Raw genomic sequence first — 21,347 nt, 5'->3', positions numbered from 1 at the left:
GAAGACATCAATTGAGAAAGGCCTCGAGCCTCTCCTTTGGCACCTCTCTGGTTCCTTGGGGCTTCGTGACTTTGTTCGGAGAAGTTGCCTGTCTCCTTCTCCAAATCAACCTTTGTTCTCAAAGTCCTGCGGGCATGACAGGCAGCCCTCCCCGGGTTCACTGTCATCGGCTCTTGACAGGGCCTCATGTTTAAATAATAAACTCCACTAATGCGCCCAAACTCTCTGTGTAAGAAACCTCTTTCTCTTTGGCAGGGCTAGACTGCCAACTTGTTCGTCTCTGTTGAACGCCCAGTTAATATTTCATACCTTGAGCAGCTCATTGATGCCCGCCAGCCTTTGTCTTGGCGGTGGTTGCTGTGATAACTTACAGTCGGCTGGCTGGCATTAGGGAAAGTGCCAGTGTGGAGTAGTGGTGAAGATCGGCGGGCTCTAATCTGGAGAACCGGGTTTGATTCCCCTCTCCTCCGCATGCTCTCTCTCAGCCCCACCTACCTCACGAGGTGCCTGTTGTGGGGTGGGGAAGGGAAGGTGAGTGTAAGCTGCTTTGAGACTCCTTTCAGTAGAGAAAAAGTGGGGTCTAAAACCAACTCTTCTTCATATCCTTCTTCTTTCTCATCATTCTTCTCCTTCTTTTCCCTCCTCCTTTTTCTTCCACCTCTTCCTCCTCCTTCATCATCTTCTTTCTCCTCCTGTCTTTTTTTCTTCCTCCTCTTCCTCCTTCCTCCTCCTTCCTTTTCCTTCTTCCTCCTCCGTCATCTTCCTTTCCCTCCTCCTTCCTCCTCCTTCCTTTTCTTTCTTCCTCCTCCGACATCTTTCTTCTTCCTTCCCAAGTTTTTTTAGTGAGGGTGGGGCTCATGGAAGAGTAGTCATTAACAGTGCAGTCCTAAGCAGAATTGAACTCTTAGCCCAGTAACCTCAATGGACGTAGAAGGAGGTTACGCCACTTAGGATTTCCTGGTAACCCATACAGACACAGCTGCATACTTCTTTAATGATGATGCAACTTTATCATAGTGGTTTACCAAGATGCAAGCCACTATTCTTGGTACATCTTCCAGATAATTTCCCCCCCACAGGCTACAGCTGCTACACTACAGGGAAGTTAGCGGATAAGAAGAATAAAGGGTGTCTTAAAAAACAGCGGCCTAAAATATTTTTTCATTGGGGAGAAGGGGACACTATTCCCTGAGCCATTCCTTGGCGGCAAATAAAGTCATACTAAGAAAGAGAAATTCCATAAACTGCTTCCTGATTTCCATTGGTTCTGGCAATGATATTTTGTGAACGTGATGTGCATGTAATGAAGAATGACTCCTCCAGCACTACAAAGACCTTGCTTTCTGTTTATTAGATGGAGCCATTTTTCTCATGTCTTCTGGATGTATTTACACATCACAATGAACTATTTATAAACTATTTGGTCAAGCCCCAATTAGCCTGCATCCACTCATCATTGGATGTTGTGCTATATCAATCCTTATAGCAATAGCCACTTATGCACTCTCAGCTTAACCTACCTCACAGAGTTGCTATGAGGATAAAAAGTAGGTGTGTGGAGAACAACGTAAGCCACTGGGGGAAAAGGTGGGGTATAAATGAAGCAAATAAAATAAAATATTTGTTCACATAAACCATTATCCATTCCAGAGCTAGGAAGAGTCGTCTTCTTCTTCTTCTTCTCCTCCTCCTCCTCCTCCTCCTCCTCCTTCTCCTTTTCCTCCTCCTCCTCCTCCTCCTCCTTCTCCTCCTCCTTCTCCTCCTTCTCCTTCTCCTTCTCCTTCTTTTTTAAAGTGAATTTTCTGTTCACATAAACCATTATCCATTCCAGAGCTAGGAAGAGTCGTCTTCTTCTTCTCCTCCTTCTCCTTCTTCTCCTCCTCCTTCTCCTCCTTCTCCTTCTCCTTCTCCTTCTTTTTTAAAGTGAATTTTCTGATGCTAATTGAGCAGTGATGAGAGAGCCTTCCTTCTAAAGTTGTAGTCCCTCCGCCTTTCATACGGTGGCTGGGTTGGAAACCATGGCTTGGTTGAAAACCGTGGTTTGGTTCTTTGTCGACATGCCTAGAAAGAGCTTGTTGCATGATCCGTTCTTCTCCCTTTACTTACATGCTGCTAATTCATCACTTCTGGGTTTTTGCTCTAGCCCTGCATGGTGGGAATCAGTCATTGTTTGGGCCCCTGGTTTGCTAGACCAGCACAGACCACAGGGTGTCAGTTTGGGTGCGATGGTAACACTCTGCTTTATCCACCCCCACAAAAAAGCAAGCTGCAAACAATTGTTGTGTGCTGTGTAAGTAGACGAGGGGGCAGAGGAGGGATTCTGCAGGCAAGTCTGAGGAGGCTCCTTAAAAGCTTTGGGTCACTAGAATACAAATGGGCATTGCAGCTGAGTTCAGCCAGCACCAATTTGACCTGCTTATCTCTGCAAGGGCCGGGTGAAATGTAGCCTGGCTTCATGTACCTGCAATGAACAGAGTTAAACTGATTTGTAGTATATCCAGTCCTTGATCCACAGAAACATGGTTTACATTAATGTAAAAAATCAGAGGCCTTCTCTGAGGTTTTTTTTTTTTTAAAGTGTATTAAAGATTTGGTTATGTTAGCACATCGTTTTGTGCTTGTCACATTTGCTCGTCATCAGTTGGATGGGAAGGCAATCTGGCTGCGACATCTGTCACCTCGTTGATCGCCAGGGTTGATTCGGCTGATCTGGCTGGCTAGGCGGGTGTCCCTTCCCTCCCTCACCGCTCCATGTGCGTCCTTCCCGAAGCTGCGCACTCGGTGGAAGAAGATGACCATCCCAGATAGGAGGAGTGTACCATTCTTCGGTCAAGGGTATATTATAGCTGCGCTCCCCTGCTAGAACCTCCAAACAACAAACTGATTTGTAGTATATCCAGTCCTTGATCCACAGTCTTTGGAAACACTGTTTACATTGATCTAAAAAATCAGAGGCCTTCTCTGAAATTTTTTTTAAGTGTATTAAAGAAATTGATTATGTTAGCATATTGTATTGTGCGCGTCGTGTTTGCTTGTCTCAGTTTTTTGGGATTCCTCCCCCATGTTGCTTGCCTGTTTATACCTATTTCTTGACAACTCCTAATTTCTTAAGAGTTTTTCCCCCCCTTGCTAGACTGAATGCTAACCCTTCCATGGTTATGCAAGGTAGATACACGAACCTACCATATTCGGAAAGCATCTCCCCTTGATCTTGTGGTTCTATTGATTTTCTAGCACTTGTGTTCCTGGAATGTCTCTTTTATGAGGATCTGAGATCAAGATATAGTATTCCTCTTCTTACAGACTGGACGGGTAACTTTGTCTGAGCTCATACCCTATTTATTAAGTGACAGCGATCCTAAGGTTTCTTTTGCAGTGGAAAATTTTATCTCAGTCCTTATATCCCTTAAACAATATCTTCTGGCCATGAAGTATGGGTCACTGGGTGTGTGTGGGGGAGGTCCTTGTGAATTTCCTGCATTGTGCAGGGGTTTGGACTAGATGACCCTGGTGATCCCTTCCAACTCTGTGATTCTGTGATTCTATGAATATGTTCAGAATTATGCTGCTCAAGATTTATGAATCAAAAAGCTTCTAAGGGAGAAAGGGAAGGAAGGCAGTAGATTAATGTAAATGCAGGACTGCATTTGGGAGAGCTGATCTCCTGGTGGTTACCCTTACACCTGGGTTCAAGGACATCCCTGCTCAGCTGTAAGTTTGCTGGCTGGTGTAGAGCAAGTTGTCCTCTCTCTCCCCACCATCAGTAGAACAAGGGTAACTGTGGCCAATTTAAAACTGTCTCGATAATTAAATAAGCAGGGCTGCTGTTGGTCTGACCAGTGAACAACTGCTGTGTTCTACACCCTGCAAGAAGAAAATAAAGAGTGTGCAGTGCTATGAGTGCTATAAATGTCATTGCTACTTAAGTGTTCCTCGCTCTCCCATAGCCACTGCCATCCCACTGTCCCCGGTCTGTGCACATGACATACTACCCCTTGCTTGCTTTGCCAAGAAGTGATGCACATTTTCTTTTCGATAGCTGTGTGTTTGAGTCTGAGCAGTGTAGTTGGCAGTATGTCATTAGAGGCAAATGAAAAAATCTGTCAGTGGGGCAGCGGTAGCCTCCCTCCGAGCGATTCAGGGCACAGAAACAATTGCCCATTGGGGTAAAAGGCAGCAAATAATACATGTATCAGCTCTGGAGCATTCAGTCGGTTGGAGGCATTGGGGAAGTCATTCTGTGTTCTGGCAGTACACAGACCTAGATCTTCCTTATAATAAACATGCCTGTGCTGTACCAATTCAGACTGTATGAGGAGAAGAAGAGGAGTTGGTTTTTATATGCTGACTTTCTCTACCACTTAAGGGAGAATCAAACCGGCCTACAATCACGTTCCCTTCCCCTCCCCACAGCAGACACCCTGTGAGGTAGGTGGGGCTGAGAGAATGTGACTAGCCCAAGGTCACCCAACTGGCTTCATGTGTAGGAGTGGGGAAACCAACCCAGTTCACCAGATTAGCTTCTGCCGCTCATGTCGAGGATTGGGGAATCAAACCCGGTCCTCTAGATCAGAGTCCACCACTCTAAACATCTGCTCTTAACCACTACACCACACTGGCTGGAGGTCTACCCCCTTCCAAAGTCCCTGCACAGAGAAGCCTGGGATGTCAAGGAGACAGCTTAGATCAGGGGTGTAAAACTCAATTGTTAAGAGGGCCTAATATGACATAAATGTCACTTAGTCGGGCCGGGCCTTGCCTCGCTAGCCCAGATCGAGAGTGAGGGGGGGGGGGCTGCCTTGGCTGGCTCGCGGGCCGGATAGGAGCTCTCAGGAAGCCAGATCCAGCCCGCGGGCCTTATGTTTGACACCCCTGGCTTAGATCGAGTCCTTCTATCTGACATGCAAGCCCCACCATGTGCACGAATTTGTTGTGTGTCCTTATGGCAAAGCACGACTTCCAGCATTGGTTGCTTGAGTCTCTTTCCCTTGAACCCTGTGCCATTGGGCTGGTTTTAACGGCACCTTTCTTCTCCAAGGGAAGAAGCGATGCTGTCCACCTACTTTGAAACCATCAACGATCTGCTCTCCTCTTTCGGGCCAGTCCGAGACTGCTCGCGAAACAACGGCGGCTGCACCCGCAACTTCAAGTGCGTGTCGGACCGTCAAGTGGACTCAACGGGTTGCGTGGTATGTATGTCGTTTGAGATTGTGGGAGAAGCAGCTTGCTGGGCTGGGAACTAGGAAAAGTTGATGCTTGGGGTTTGTGGGTCCCAATTATGTTATTGATTTCTTTTGTCATTTTTTTAATTAAAATTTTATTTTCCAAACATAAAACAACACATACAACATGTAACATACACACCTTGTACAGTAGCAGATCTGCTATGAAATCAATGAAGCTTAAACTTCAGGGCCCCTAATCCCGGAGGATTAGCATTTTTTTTAATGAGTTAAAACAAAATCAATGGAGGTTTTTTTAAAGTGTTTATTAAAATAAGGCTATTTTAGTAATAGAATCATAAGCCAATGGATTGAAGTGCTTAATATTGGCCTTAGACAATGCTCTAATACCCATTTCATATGGCCTCAAAATGTTGCTGGCTGTAAAGGGCCCCCCATAACAGTTCAAGTTTCAGGGTCCCAAAAATGTAGGTCAGCCACTGACCTTCTATATAATCCTTGTTCAACATTTGAAAGAAGATCTCCATCAATAATCATTTTGGAGCAGATCTGGGTCATTCTATACCTACTTAAGTAAAACTAAAGGTCCCCTGTGCAAGCACGGGGTCATTCCTGACCCATGGGGTGATGTCACATCTTGACGTTTACTAGGCAGACTTTGTTTACGGGGTGGTTTGCCAGCGCCTTCCCCAGTCGTCTTCCCTTTACCCCCAGTAAGCTGGGTACTCATTTGAACGACCTCGGAAGGATGGAAGGCTGAGTCAACCTTGAGCCGGCTACCTGAAACCAACTTCTGTTGGGATCGAAGTCAGGTCGTGAGCAAAGCTTGGACTGCAGTACTGCAGCTTACCACTCTGCGCCATACCTACTTACATCAATCTAAAAACTCATCCTTAACTCTTAAGAGAAAATAAGTCTATAACAAAACAAAAAACTATCTAGGTATATGCTGACACCTTCATCCAAAACTATTTGAATTACGGTCCTTGATTGTTGTTATGTAGTGCTAGTACTTTGTACTAAACCTCTCATTTGACATCATATTTTTAATTATGTCAAATGAGAGGTTTAGTATAAAGTACTAGTACTACATAACAACAAGCAAGTAACCACTCTGGGGTCACATAACTAGTTATAACTAGTCACATAACTAGTCATTCTTTCGTCATTCTGGTCGCCCGCCCTCCCCGGCAAACTGAGGGCAGCTCACATATTAATCATTGTACAATAAAACATCATAGTCACATAAAAAAAAACAGGAATTAAAACAGCCCTCAAAATACTAAATCACGATCTCAGAGGCACATGTTTTGTGGCAAAGGCCACAGCAAGGCCTACAGGCAGTGCAAACAAGATGCAGAGCCTGCTGGTAAGATGGCCGCTGTGCCTTGGATTCTCACTTAGGTGGTGTAGTGGGAGGCGACTTGGAGTGTGAAAGTGTTCTGAAGAAAGGCAGGTACATGCATGCCCTTGGTCTGGTCGCTACACGTATAGGCAGAGGTAATTGCTTCTTATGTTAATATTTTAATAGGTATGCCTTCGGGGAGCAGAATGCCGCTTCCGAATTGGCTCTCGCTTTGCAAAGCATTGCTTTTGAGTCAGTGTGTTGAGAGTCATGGTTCCATTTCCTCACAGTCACGCTTCAGGAACTGTGGCCGGCACACTCATAAAATTTCTTGAAGTATCGCTGTGTGTACACTCGTGATGGGGCTGTTTCGAACCTCTCCAGTGCTTCAGGAACTTCAATTCAACCATTCAGGGGAATGATATAACAGTCCCACTAAAAGAATAGCGGTTATTCAGGGGATTGATCTAGCAGTTACACTAGGAGAATAGTGGCTATTTGGGGGAATGATCCAGCAGTCGCACTAGAAGAATAGTGGCTATTTGGGGAACAACCTAGCCGTTGCACTAGAATAATAGTGGCTATTAGGGTTGCCAACCTCCAGGTAGGAGCTGGAGATCACCCAGAATTACAACTGATCACCAGATGACAGAGATCAATTCCCCTGGAGAAAATGGCAGCTTTGGAGGTTGGGGTCTACGGCATTCTACCCTGCTAAGGTCCTTCCACAACCCAAACCCCACCCTCCCCCGGCTCTACCCCCCGATCAATTATTTCCTAAGCAGGAGTTGGCAACCTTAGTGCCTAGTTGGGGGAATGATCTAGCAGTTACAGTAAGAGAGTAGTAACTATTTGTGGGAATGATCTAGCAGTCACACAAGGAAAACAGTGGCTATTTGGGGGAATTATCTAGCAGTCACATTAGGAGAATAGTGGTTATTCAGGGGAATGGTTTAGCAGTCACAGTAGCATAATACTGGCAATTCAGGGGAATGATTGTCAGGATCAGGCGTCTGTCCCTAGCATCCCAAAAGCAAACTCATCCAGGCAGGTAGCTCTGAAGCAGTGATGCTTTATTAGGAGCAAAAAGACAGATTAAAGAACTGACTGCCTACCATGCAGGTGAGGCTACTAATGAGGAAACATAGGCAGGTTACATGTTTAAAAGCAATACAGGCTGTGAAAGTAAACATGGCTAAGCAGCCCCGCGATAGCGGTTCCCAGGAAGGGAGACTAAACATCAGCACAGCTGTGGAAAACAGGACGAGCGAAACTGTACACAGACGCTTACAGGCATGAGAACCAGGACTTGACATGTAGCCAGAGACTGGCCTAACTCATGTCAAGAGCCTTGACTCCTGCATGAGGGAGCAAGGCCTGACAATGATATAGCAGTCACAGTAAGATAGGGTTGCCAGGTCCCTCTTCGCCACCAAGATCTCAGCTAGTACCTGGAGGTTGGCAACCCTACAGTAAGAGAATAGTGACTATTCGGAGGACTGATCTAGCAGTCACGCTAGGAGAATAGCAACTGTTCAGGGAACTGATCTGGGAGTCGCGCTAGGAGAATAGTTAAACGTTGCATTGGGAGTGATGGCAGAGTGGTACAGGAGAGGGAATGGAACAGTGAGATTTCTCTGTGAGTTCAGATAAGGCACCAGAGATAAACCAAAGTGTTAGAACTGCGAATAAAGAAGCTGAGTTTGCGAAGGCGGTCTCTTTGAGTTGGCATTACAAGAAAGCCATCCTGCTGCGACTCGAACCAGCAGCTGCAATAAGCTTCCTGACTTCCTTGTAAAATGTCCTCCTTTTCCAATGCACATCTTCCTTAAGGAGGTTTTTGGGGCAGAGCCTGATGAGGCAGGGGTTTGGGAGGGGAGGGACTTGGATGCCATAGAGTCCAATTGCCAAAGCGGCCATTTTCTCCAGGTGAACTGATCTCTATTGGCTGGTGATAAGTTATAATAGCAGGAGATCTCCAGCTAGTACCTGGAAGTTGATAACCCTTGTGCCAGCTGATGTACCTCCAAGAGATGGGCAGCAAAAATGGTCCCTCTCATTGCTGCATTTCCCCAGGAGGAAACAGCGGTATCCTGCCACTGAAGGTGGGACGCGTCATGAGAGAAAATAGCTGAGAAATGGCAGCCCCATCTCTCTGTCTGTCTTCTCTTTCTCCTGGTGTTGTATGGAGTGGCGGAAATTGAAATCCCTGTCATTCAGCCGAACGACAAGGCCTTTCCCCTCCCACACAATGGTGGACCGTGTCTGCATTGTGCAAGGGACAAAACATCTGAGCAGCGAGTATTGGTGGTGGGAGGGAGCAGGAAGAAGAGGCAGAGGGCCCCTTTCTCTCTCTCTCTTCCTTGCAAAGAGAAGGGCAGAGTGACAGAATCTAAGCCCCACTTCTGCAAACAAAAGAACTGCTACTGGGAAAGGTTGGAGAGGAGGTAGGGAGGAATTGAAGCCAGTGCCCCTCCATTCATTTCAATGCGATTCGCAGAAAACACCTTTGCAGGGGATTCCTCCTCCAACTCACCCTTCAACAGTTTGAAAGTGAGTGTGAGATTGGTGGAATTGTATTGGCTTAGAGTCGCAGATCTTGATATTTGCATTTTTGGGGGTCCCTGCCAGGATGTGAGGGCGATCTGGCTGTGACATCTGTCACCCCATTGATCGCCAGGGTTGATTCGGGTGTCCCCTCCCTCCCTCCCCGCTCCGTGTGCGTCCCTCCTAAAGCTGCCCTCTCAGTGGAAGAGGACGGCCATCCCAGATAGAAGGAGTGTACCGTTCTTCGGTCAAGGGAATACGATAGCTGCGCTCCCCTGCTAGAACCTCCAAACAAGAACAAGGGTCCCTTCCAGGATGGGGAACTGAGGCTGTTAGTCTTTGCAGAGGCGAGCTGCCTGCCTGAGTTCTTTCCTAAATAGGCACATTCAGGTTGTCAGTTCAACAGGTAATGTTCAACAAATTCAGGTTGTAAACTCGGTAATGTTCAATCTTAAATAGGCATGTTCAGGTGGTCAGAACGTGCCTATTTAAGATTGAACATTACCTGCGGAGTTTACAACGTGAATTTGTTGAATAGTATCCATAGAACTGACAACCTGAATGTGCCTATTTAAGATTGAACTGTGGAGCTTGCAACCTGAATTTGTTTTGAATATTCATTAGTGAAACTGACAACCTGAATGTGTTGATATAATATTGAACACTACCTGTGGAATTTACAACCTCAATTTGTTGGATAACTTTATTTTGAATATCAATTTGTAACTTCAATGTGTTTGCCTTATCCATAATTTGAATTCTTTGAATTTTCTCTAAGCATATGTTTGTGTTGGCAGGAACTTTACCTGGTGAATTGGCAACCTGTATTCTGCTTGTCCAATTTGAAAAGGTTGACTTTAGAAATCCACAATTGTATTTAATGGTATTTTTTGGATAAGAGGTACTGCTGTATGCTTTTGTGTTTGATATTTCTTGTACCTTCATTCCCCCTTGGGTGTGTTGAGTTTTGTCCTGACAGGGTTTCTGCCACTTGTGTTTGGCAATGAGCCGAAGGGAGCATGATTCAGGCATGCAGCACGATTCCAGCATTTACCTTTGGAGTTTAGGTTGTGCCCCTGTAACTCTGATGTTGAGACAATTACCCATATTTTATTGTATTGTGAATTTTATCAGGATATCAGAAATAGGCTGATTTTGCCTTTGTTGACCGGAGTTTTTAGACATTCAGATTATTTTATTATTAAATATTTACTTGAGGATAAAAAAGGTAAAGGTCCACTGTGCAAACACCGGGTCATTCCTGACCCATGGGGTGACGCCACATCCTGACGTTTACTAGGCAGACTGTGCTTACGGGGTGGTTTGCCAGTGCCTTCCCCAGTCATCTTCCTTTACCCCCAGCAAGCTGGGGACTCATTTTACCAAACTCGGAAGGATGGAAGGCTGAGTCAACCTTGAGCCGGCTACCTGAAACCAACTTCCGTTGGGATCGAACTCAGGTCGTGGGCAGAGCTTGGACTGCAGTACTGCAGCTTACCACTCTGCGCCATGGGGCTCTTATACCTGAGGATAAAGATGCCAACATTTCCTACACAGTGGCAAAGCTTTGTTACATTGCTACTAAAGTGTGAAGAGCTCGGGTTAGCGCATCAAAATTGTAATCCTGGCTCTGTACTGATCAATTTTAAAAATGTTTTTTCTGCTGGTCAGTGTAAATAAATAAACAGTTGGCCTGCAGCATGAAGCAGAAGCGTAACCCAATGTCCATCTCCTAAGGCTTCAGAGCAAATTCAGTTTCTTGTATTGTGCCTCTGAGCTTACAGTGCCTCTGAGCATAATCTCTCATGCTTTTTCTCCTCACCTAACGCGTCACACCATTCTCTGCTGAAGCCAAACCTGGAATATCACATTCTCTCTCTCTTTCCCCCCTCCATTTTTCATGTGGGAGGGTGTCTCAGCACCTACATGACGCTGGCTGAGCTTCGGCAAAAGCAGGGAGGAAAACAGCTTGCGTGCGTGCCCACACCGACAAAAATCTCCAAGTGTTTTGGGTTTGCCATCTGGTCAGTTTTGTACCTACCTCAATGTTTTGTTTCCTCGCCACCTGGCTATTTATTTTTAAGCTCTCTTTCGGTGCTAGACAGAAGTGACGTTAATACGCATGTGCAAAACTGTTTCCAGGTGTCAATGCAGCGACTAGGCAATGAGCTTCACAGTTGTACAGAGAAAACGTTGGGGATGGGAGAAGGGAGACCAATGTGGGTGTCTGGACAGCAGATTTATTTCCGGGCAGCGACCCGTAAAGTCTGAACCTCCCAAACAGTGACAAGGGGAAAGAGGTATTTTGAGTGACGGTGTCTCTAAGAAATTATGGGAGATTGTGAATTCACACTCAAAACATAGTTTTGACTCTAGAAAGGTCATACCCCAAAAATCTTGTTGGTCTCTAAAGTCCTTCTGGACGTGAGTCTAGCTTTTCTACTTCAGACCAGCACAGTTGGCAGGGGAGGGGCCATGGCTCAGTGGCCAAGCATCTGCTTGGCATGTAGAAGGTTCCAGGTTCAATCCCTGGCATCTCCAGTTAAAGGGACTAGGCATGTAGGTGATGTGAAAGACCTCTGCCTGAGACCCTGGAGAGCCACTGCCGGTCTGAGTAGACAATACTGACTTTGATGGACCGAGGGTCTGATTCCGTAGAAGGCAGCTTCATGTGTTCATGTGCTAACCTCCTGAAACTGTCTTGAGCTCCTTGGAGGAGAATAAAAGTGTAGTGGTTAGGAAACAATTCCTTCTGATCATTGCCTAAGTTACACCTAGGGCTGTTGGAAAAAAAAATTCGGTAAAGTTCGGCTTTGGCGAAATTTGGCCCGTTTAAATTCGGGACGTGCCAAAGTCCGAACTCCCCCGCTTCGGATCCATGAAATTCGGCGCGAGATCCAGAGTTCGGGGGGGAAATCGCCCCCCCGCGATCCTTCACGGGGCTTCCATAAAGGCGCGCGGGAGGCTCTTTAAACAGATCTGTGCCTTCCAGCTGGAAGGCGCAGATCTGTTTAAAGCGCCCCCCGCGCGCCTTCAGGGAAGCCCCGTGAAGGCACGCGGGGGGGGGGGAACAAGGTGTACTGGATAAAAGGCATTCCGGCACCCATACCAGCCTTCTTGGTGAAAAGCAAGACACTCCGAAACTCTTCTTCTGACCAGCCAGGCATGGTCTTGGCCTATCCAGAACTGGCCGATCAATCCCTTCAAGAACATCAGCTGTCCCAACTGGTGTGGTGTTCCCTCAGGCTTGTCTAGGATCAGTTTCCACTCAGTCTCCCACATCTGCTGGACCACAGCTCCTGGGAAGTCGGTCAGGGAAATGATAGCCACAGAACCACATTCTTCAGCTTCTTGTGCACTCAGCTGCCTATGGCCCTTCACGGACACACTGTTCTGTTTGACACCAAACAGTTTTAACAAGGTGCTAAATTGGGGGAGCTGGCCATGAACTCAGCAACCCGTAGCTACCGAGGAGAAGGAGGAGGAGGAGGGTGGGGGGGTTGGTTTTTATATGTCGACTTTCTCTACCACTTAAGGGAGAATCAAACTGGCTTACAATCACCTTCTCTTCCCCTCCCCACAACAGACACCCTGTGAGGTAGGTGGGGTTGAGAGTGTGTGACTAGCTTAAGGTCGCCCAGCTGGCTTCATGTTTAGGAGTGGGGAAACAAATCCAGTTCACCAGATTAGCGTCCGCCGCCCATGTGGAGGAGTGGGGAATCAAATCTGGTTCTCCAGATCAGAGTCCACCTCTCCAAACCACCCCTGTTAACCACTACACCACGCTACACCACGCTGGTGTAGTCGGATGGGAGGTAGGGTTGTTTCATACCATTTAGTTGCGCACCCTTTCTCATTGCTTCTGCGTAAGGGAGGCTGCTACAGCTCCCCTCCGCAGTGTTGTGTGCTGCTTCCCCTCTCCTTCTCAGCGCCGGCAGGTTTTGAAATGCCAGCAGCGTCTCTGCCGTCCCTTTATTAAGCGCTACTGACAAAGTGGTTGCTAACATTTAGAGGCTGCATTAGAATATTTGAAAAGGCAGCAATTTGCTCTCAGCCGAAAACCTCCCATTAAATATTCTTTTTCAAGTGTAATAATGAAGAAAGAGAGCTGAGCTTCATAATAAGAAAACACCGCCTCTTAGGCAATTTAGCTCACTTATTTCCTTTCAGCGTTAGGAAGAGTGTCAGGAATGAGGCATTTCAGATGCCCCCCCAAAAAAGGGGGGTGCTCCCCTCCCCTGACCTTGTTGTTTATGAGCTCTGTATCTGCTGGAAGAAGTGGAAATAAACAGGCAATGGGCCGCGTGTTCATTTTTGTGAGCAAATGGCCCAAGTCAGTGTATTTCCCATTATAGTTCCTTTAATCTCACCTTCAAAGTCTCTAATTTCCCCTGTCCACTTTCAGTTACATTTGGCAGTCACTGGCCCGGTCGGTGTCTTCCTTGCTCTCCGTCGGAGGACCGGAGGAAAGCGTTGTGAGAGCAAACTTCGGCGGCTTCTCTCTGTGTTTCCAGGCAGCCTAAATGGTGGCCACCGAAATGCCCTTCAGATGTTCTACCAGCTGTGTAGAAATAGCTTCTCTTAAATATATATATATATATATATATATATATATATATATATATATATATATATAATTATTATTTTCCATAATATTGTGATCAAACATTTAAACAATTATAAAAGAGTTCTTTAACAATTTGAAAAAGACAAATAATATTGTGGATAGTACATTATAACTTTAAACTTTAAATAGCTTTTCTATGAACAGATTCTGCACCGATGGAAGGATATTTAAATCAGGGGGGTCAAACTCTATTGTTACGAGGGCTGGATATGACATAAATGTCACTTGGTTGGGACATGCCATGTCTCGCCAGACCAGATTGAGAGCGGGGGTGGGGGGTTGCCTCATCTGGCTCGCGGGCCTTATGTTTGACACCCCTCATTTAAATGATCCGATTAAGTGTGTGAGCCCCCGTTTCATGGGTCTTTCCTGGAGAATCAACATGCCGCCATGCTGAATCCCTGGGAAAGACCTACACGGTCAGCCCACATAGTCAGGACGTTTGAACTCTGGACTTCGCCGCAACGGGTTTTTGCTCCAGCTTGGCTTCTTTACGGCATCGGGCTTGCCCTTCCCTAACACAACAGTATTGTCACCCGACAAGCTTCTGTGGCGGGGGATTTGAACCCGGCTTCCCTCACTGCTCATGCAACGCTTGATCTGCGCCACACTGGTTCTCAGACGTCGAAAAGGCAGATGATTGCTCAGGAATTTTGCAGTTAGAGGCTGTGACTGGGCAGAAAATGGCTGTTCATTTCCTAGTAACAATACAGTGATCGCCTTCCCCCTTTTCCACCCACTCATCACATTGACTGCCTTTTTTGCAATGTGACTGGTGAATACATCTGGTGCAAAGTCTGGCCAGTCTGATGAAAATACCTCTCGGGGTTGTTTTCGAGAGAACCGTGGCATTGCCAGCTCAAATAAGAGAACCCCCATCCCACCCCCGTGAAACCACTTTGGTTCATTCACTAGTGGTTTATTTATTTGCCGCTTGATGAATATGTGTCATCTTTCCCCGTTATCCTCTGGTGCACATCCCAGCCCAACGTGGGTTGATTTTCCCCAAGTCAGTTGTATCCCCGTTGTGATTTTTCAAAGAACAAACATGTTTAAAAAGCATAACACATAGTGGGGAAGGGACCTCATTTAACAAATGTTGATATTGAGGCCTTCTGCATATCCTGGAGGGGAATGAACTTTAGGTCAAATAATAATATGGCACAGGAGAATCGTCGTCATCGATATTTGGGACTGTCAGTCTACGCAGAAAATTCTTTCATGCCCACAGAGTTAATAAGAAGATCTTGCTAAATATAGCTTGTGTGGTCTTAAGAGACTCAGGGATTCTACAGTTCTGTTCTCACCATGACCTTCAGGAACGTCCCTTAAAATTGGCTGTTCTGCTCCAAAAACTAGTTAGAAATAGCTCCTTCTTATTCAGCACATCTAATCTTGCTCTCTGTGTTGTGTATGTGCGTATATGGACACACAGTCTGTGGGGACAAAAAGCAAGCAATCTCCTCTGTTATTTTATCCCTCCCTTTTCTTCCAGTGTCAAGATAGCAATGAAAGATCATGCTTGAGATGTACCCCGCCCTCTGCTCCGGCGACACAAATAATATGCAGCTTCTCTAAACCTGAGAGCTGAAGTTCAGAGCTGGCATGTAGCACACCAAAATATCCAGTACTCCAGGAGAGGAGGGGGTGAATTCTGAGAGTTTTAGCAGATCTGCTGGTAATTTAACCATTATGTACGCTCTTGCTAGACTGATTGGTTGACAGAAGCGCTTCCAAGCTCTAACCATTGTGCCTGAGGCCTTCCCCCTCCATGCACATGATTTGGGCCTTCAGGTGGCAAATCACCTGCACATTCTGCCTTTCCCCCTGTCTCCATTACCAATTAGTACTCCATTGTCTTTGGGGCCTTCACTGTGAAAACGAATACCTTGTGAAAGCAATGCTGGCTGTTTGGTTCATATCCCTCAGGCTTGCTTGGAGGAACAACCCTGCATTTCCTCTGTCTTCACTGCCTTTCCAGACGCTTCCCCCACCCTCAACTGTCAGAAGTTTGCTTCCTCCTGGTGGTCACTGTTTTTGACAGTCTCCTCTTCACAAGTAATGCTAAATATGGACCACCTTCCACGTGCCCACTCATTCCCCACCAGCGGACAGCTCATTTTGTTTTTGCATTGTTTTAAATTGGCTTGGAGCTACTGTTTTCTCTTCTGCACACGGCATTCATCCCCCCTTTTTCCCCTCTTAAGGAAGTGCCTACTGTATATGTCTAAGCACATGCAGCTGGCTGTGCACCTATTCATAGCTGTTTTGAAACAAATGCCATTTTCTCAACCTGAAAACCAGCCACCATCTTAAAAGGAGAGCCAGTGTGGTGTAGTGGTTAAGAGCGGCAGACTCTAATCTGGAGAACCGGGTTTGATTCCCCACTCCTCCACATGAGCGGCAGACTCTAATCTGGTTTTGATCCCCCACTCCTCCACATGAGCGGTGGATTCTCATCTAGTGAAGTGGGTTGGTTTCTTCACTCCTACACATGAAGCCTGCTGGGTGACCTTGGGCTAGCCACAGTTCCCTCAGAATTCTCTCAGCCCCACCTACCGCACAAGGTGCTGTTGTGGGGAGAAGAAGGGAAGGCGATTGTAAGCCGCCTTGAGACTCCTTAGAGGTAGAGAAAACTGGGGTATAAAAACCAACTCTTCTTCTTCTGAATTTCCAATTGATATCTGCATCTTAGCTGGTCAATGGTAACTCCCATCAGATACACACATACATTAACTGACTATACAGATCTGCCTTACATTGAATCAGATTACTCGTATATCTATGCTCAGTACTGTCTACTCAGATTGGCAGCCGGTTTCAAGGGTAACAGGCACACCTAGGATTCTTTCAATTGGAGATGCCATAGATTGAACATGGAACCCTCCCCTACCCCTGTTCTGCAGGAAACTGACCTTCAAACTCTCTTCAACTCTGCCATCAAGATATGTGCCCCTTGTCTTGACCCTGATGCCATTCTACGTTTACTCTTCACAGCCTGCTGGTCCATATGGACTGCCTCATTTGCCTGGTCTTTCAGATTGTCCTATTCACTCAGCCCCATGGCACTGAGAAATAAGTAAGCAGAGCTTCCCCAAATGCTAGCCAAAGCTAAAAGAGAATCCTTGCAGAGTTCAGTCATAGAATCACAGAGTTGGAAGGGGCCATACAGGCCATCTAGTACAACCCCCTACAATGCAGGATCAGCCTAGAGCATCCCAGGACAATAAGGTCCAATAAATTCCTCACTTCCCTTTCAGACAACATCATTGTCCAAAAAGTAGAAGAAGCAACAAGGGGAACAGTTATTTTAGATCTGATCTTAACCAGTAATGATGACCTGGTTTATGGGATGGAAGGAGTGGGATCCTTAGGTGGGAGTGATTCTGTCCACACCCATTTTGTAGTGAGGCCTCCAGAACTGCACACAATACTCCAGGTGCGGCCTGACCAAAGCGGTGTACAGCAGAACTGTGACATCTTGCAATTTGGATGTTATGTCTCTGTTGATGCACCCCAAGATCACATTAGCTTTTTTTTGGTTGCTGCATCACACTGGCTGCCCATACCCCAAGATCTTGTTCACACATACTGCTGCCTAGAAGTGTGTCCCCTGTCTTCTAAAACATTGGCTTCTTTATGTGGTGTCTTTGTAGTAGGCTTCCTTGTGGAGACTTCGACAGAGACAATCCTCATGGCCAGCACAGGATGTTTTTGCCTGCCTGCCACGGCTGCTGGGTACGTGCCAAGTGAACACCCTAATGCCCGTTTCCTGTATGTGCCTAAAGAATCCTATCAGTTATTGCTAACATTGATCCGTCTGCCTTGAGCAGCAGAGAAGCAATAATTACCGTGAGTTTTAATCAATCCTGCAGCAATTCAGCTGCAGTTCAATTTGTGATCTGCCTCTCTGGTGACACAGGTGGGGGGGGAAGGTCTGGAAATTATTAGAAAATCAATAACCACCTTGGCCAATAATTCTTTCTGGATAATCGTGGGCCATGCATCTCTGGTCAATACACCCCCACAAGAACTTTCTCCTGGATGGCTGGCGTGCAGTATAGGGGACAAAGTTTTGTGCACATTATTAATTCAAAATGTAACCAGATGCTAAAGTGTGTGTATGGGGGGGGGGGAGGAGGGCTCTGAACAAGTACTTAATATATGACAAAGCATTCCTCGGTCTGTAGAAAAGACAAGGAAAAAGTCGGTGGCATGTACCCAACCATGCAGGTCTCACAGTGTAATGGAGTTTTCATTTGTGAAAGAAAGAGCAGTGGTTTTTGCCAATTTCCCCTTCCACCGCAGACCCGGACGTCACCCTCTTTTTGCTCCTGACAGTGTCGAGTGACAAAAACAAAATATGGGGAGCTAATTGGACTGCAGCGGAAGGGGGAAAGTCCTATTCTATGATGCCTGTGGATTGCTAGATATTCACCAGTCAAACTGAACCTTTCCGTATCATGAAGCAAGGGGACCAGTGATATGAAGATGAGTTGGGTTTTATACCCCGCTTTTCTCTACCGAAAGAGGTCTCAAGTGGCTTACAATTGCCTTCTCTTCCCCTGCCCCCACACAACAGGCACCTTGTGAGGTAGGTGTGGCTGGGAGAGTTCAGAGAGAACTGTGACTAGCCCAAGGTCACCCAGCAGGCTTCATTTGGAGGAGGGAGGAATCAAACCCATTCTCCAGATGAGAGTCTGCTGCTCTTGACCACTACATTATGCTGGCTTTCATATGGGCCAGCTATCAAGAACCAACTCTAGGTTTGCGCACTCCTTTGCTACATGCTCAGACCCTTCTCCTCTTCCTACTTCCTCATAGCCAAATTTTGCCTGGAAACGAGAGTCAAAACCCCACCTTCAGCACGTTCCCATTTGGGGAGAAAAGTGCTCTACCAGTACGTTTTTAAATTCTGTTCTGAAAACATGCAGTGGTTAACAGTAACTACAGCATGCCCAGATCAGGAAGCACAGGATGGAACTGGAATAAGGAAGGGGGGAAAAAAGGAGGGCACATGTTTGTTGCAAGCTCCTAATGGCCAAATCATATTAGGGTTAAATTGAGCTGGAAACTCCCCAAGTGTTGACCCGTTCCAAATGAGTCTTGAGAAATCCTTTCTCAAGAGCTGTGGGTTCAGCCAAGTTTGTCTTGTTGACCTACACCTTCCATAGTTATCCAACACTGAGTGAAAACTGATGTGGTATAGGAGGTGTATTTTGTGTGTGTGTGGTTGTAGTTGTTGTTGTTTAATTTTGCTACACGGTGGCTCCAATCACAGGCAGAAGCATTTGGTAACAATAATGAACTGAGCATTATGACACCATCTTCCCTGGTATTCTCAGGCAGTTGAGGAGGATGGTCGACTATGTGGGCTAGGGCTAGAGATGACTGCCTCACTAGGCAGTCAGATCTATCACACATGAAGTCTAACTACACCCACTGTGCAGTAAGCAGTTATCTGACTGCACTCTGCTCTACCTTATCCTCATCAATAATCTCCCCGTCTTTGACTTTCCCCTTCCACCAGAGTTTTGGGGAAAATATGGATTCACGACCACCACCAACACCTGGCAAGGCTGACCAGCTTCCAAGATGCACACATACCTGAAATTCAACACCCAACGTAGCATGATCCCTAATTGTTCTCCTAGCAATCAGTGCATTGGTCTCATGTCTGAGATTGGTGTGTGTGTGGAAATTGCTATTTCCTGCTGTTCTATGTCTGTCTGTCTTCGTGTCTGTCTGTCTCTCTCTTTCTTTTTGTTCATAATTCTGATTGTATTTATTGGGTCTGTAAGCAGTTCAGATGATTGTGGACGAAAGGAGAAGCAGAAGGAAGGGTTGCGCGTGTACTGGGCCAGATGTCTTCTGACATATTTTGCACCCACTTCATCTAAGATTAACATTGCAAGGAAACAGAGATCTTCTCTCTTACTCAGCATTTGGTGGCTAGAGTCAAGGCTACAGGGCTGTTACATTAACTCCTACCAAATGTCATGGGTACAGGCCACAAAGAAAAGCAGAAATTAATTGAGAGCCACAGGCAGTTCCCCTCTTGCCTGATCAATTTGAGTTCAAATTGGTTCTAGTTGTCTTGATGCCTGTTCTATGTCTCTTGAACCATTGCTAAACAGTTCTTGGGGCCAGCCTGGCATCTCTTTGCTATAGCTTTCATGTGTTCCTTCCATTTGTACCCAAATAGTTGTTCTCAAGCTCTCTGCCTGCTTCCCACCTGCATTTCTTTTTCCTCCCAGAAGAAGAGTTGGTTTTTATACCCCACTTTTCTCTACCTTGAAGTGGTCTCAAAGCAGCTTACAATCACTTTCCCTTCCTCTCCCCACAACAGACACCTTGTTAGGTAGGTGGGACTGAGAGAATTCTGAGAGAGCTGTGACTAGCCCAAGTGGAGGAGTGGGGAAACAAACCCAGTTCACCAGATGAGAATCCACCTCTCATGTGGAGGCGTGGGGGATCAAAACCGGTTCACCAGATGACAGTCTGCCACTCATGTGGAGGAGTGGGGAGTGAAACCCAGTTCTCCAGAGTAGAGTATGCCACCCACATGAAGGAGTGGGGAAACAAACCCGGTTCTCCAGATTAGAGTCTGCTGCTCACATGGAGGAGTGGGGAATCAAACCCAGTTCACCAGATTATACTCTGCCGCTCACGTGGAGGAGCGGGGAAACAATCCCAGTTCTCCAGATTAGAGTCTGCCACTCATGTGGAGGAGTGGGGAATCAAACCCAGTTCACCAGATGAGAATCCGCCGCTCTTAATCACTATTCCACACTGAGAGCAGGAAAGCTAGTCACATTGCAGTTCTCAAAGAGTCAAGTAGTTATTTTTCTCAGCTGGAGGAAGTGATGAACGGAGCAAATTAATACCACACATTGACGCCTGAGCTCAAACAATGCATGCAATGCTGTGCAAGTGTAGAAGCTGTGGCACCCCCAAGAACCACTGGGAGTCACACCAGTATTGGTGTCACACAAGAAAACAATGCTCCTTACTCTCCCTACCTACCCACCCCTCCCAGCCTGTCTGCAGTCGCAGGTGTCAGTTGGCTCCTTCAATCTGCTTACTGAATTCCTGCTGTTTGGCAAACTCCCCGAAGCTTCTGGCATCCGCTTTACTTGGCACGGAGATGATGAACTGCTTGCAATTAAAGATCGAGCGCTTGGAAGTGCAAAATAGTTTGCAGATATTAAGTTAATCATGATGGCACAGGTTTATTTAAACAATAAATATATTACCGGGGGCTCTCGAGCGCTCCCAGGAGTCCTCCTGTTACTGCCCCACCTGGGTCTGTTTGGGTTCGAATTGACTGAGTAGGGGTGAATCAATCAGTTTCCTCCTCCCCAAGTTGTTATTGTTGTTTCCCCCCAGAGACAGATGTGGAGGTCAAATGAAACATGCAGAGTCGAGGGACAAAATAGAATCTGTGCTCCGTATACAGAAGATTCCCGGTTATAGAATCATAGAATCATAGGGTTAGAAGGGACCACCAGGGTCATCTAGTCCAACCTCCTGCACAATGCAGGAAATTCACTATTACCTTCCACCCCCACTGACCCCTACTCCATGCCCAGAAGATGGCCAAGATGCCCTCCCTCTCATCATCTGCTTAAGGTCATAGAATCAG

At 46.4% G+C, this 21,347-nt stretch overlaps 1 protein-coding gene across 1 annotated transcript in view; it reads left to right on the top strand.

The window, feature by feature from the left end:
- The window catches only part of ASTN2 (astrotactin 2), a 783,945-nt gene that overhangs the window by 476,192 nt on the left and 286,406 nt on the right, over nucleotides 1-21,347 (top strand). Inside the window, exon 12 of the mRNA XM_056860152.1 lies at nucleotides 5,039-5,189. Coding sequence (XP_056716130.1) covers nucleotides 5,039-5,189 — 151 coding nt within the window. The remainder of the gene's footprint in view (nucleotides 1-5,038; nucleotides 5,190-21,347) is intronic.

The sequence above is a fragment of the Euleptes europaea genome, chromosome 14 (genome assembly GCF_029931775.1).
Source record: "Euleptes europaea isolate rEulEur1 chromosome 14, rEulEur1.hap1, whole genome shotgun sequence".
Classification (NCBI taxonomy): Eukaryota; Metazoa; Chordata; class Lepidosauria; order Squamata; family Sphaerodactylidae; genus Euleptes; species Euleptes europaea.
Note: the sequence above shows the minus strand (reverse complement) of the source record. Positions and strands in the feature narration are given on the sequence as shown.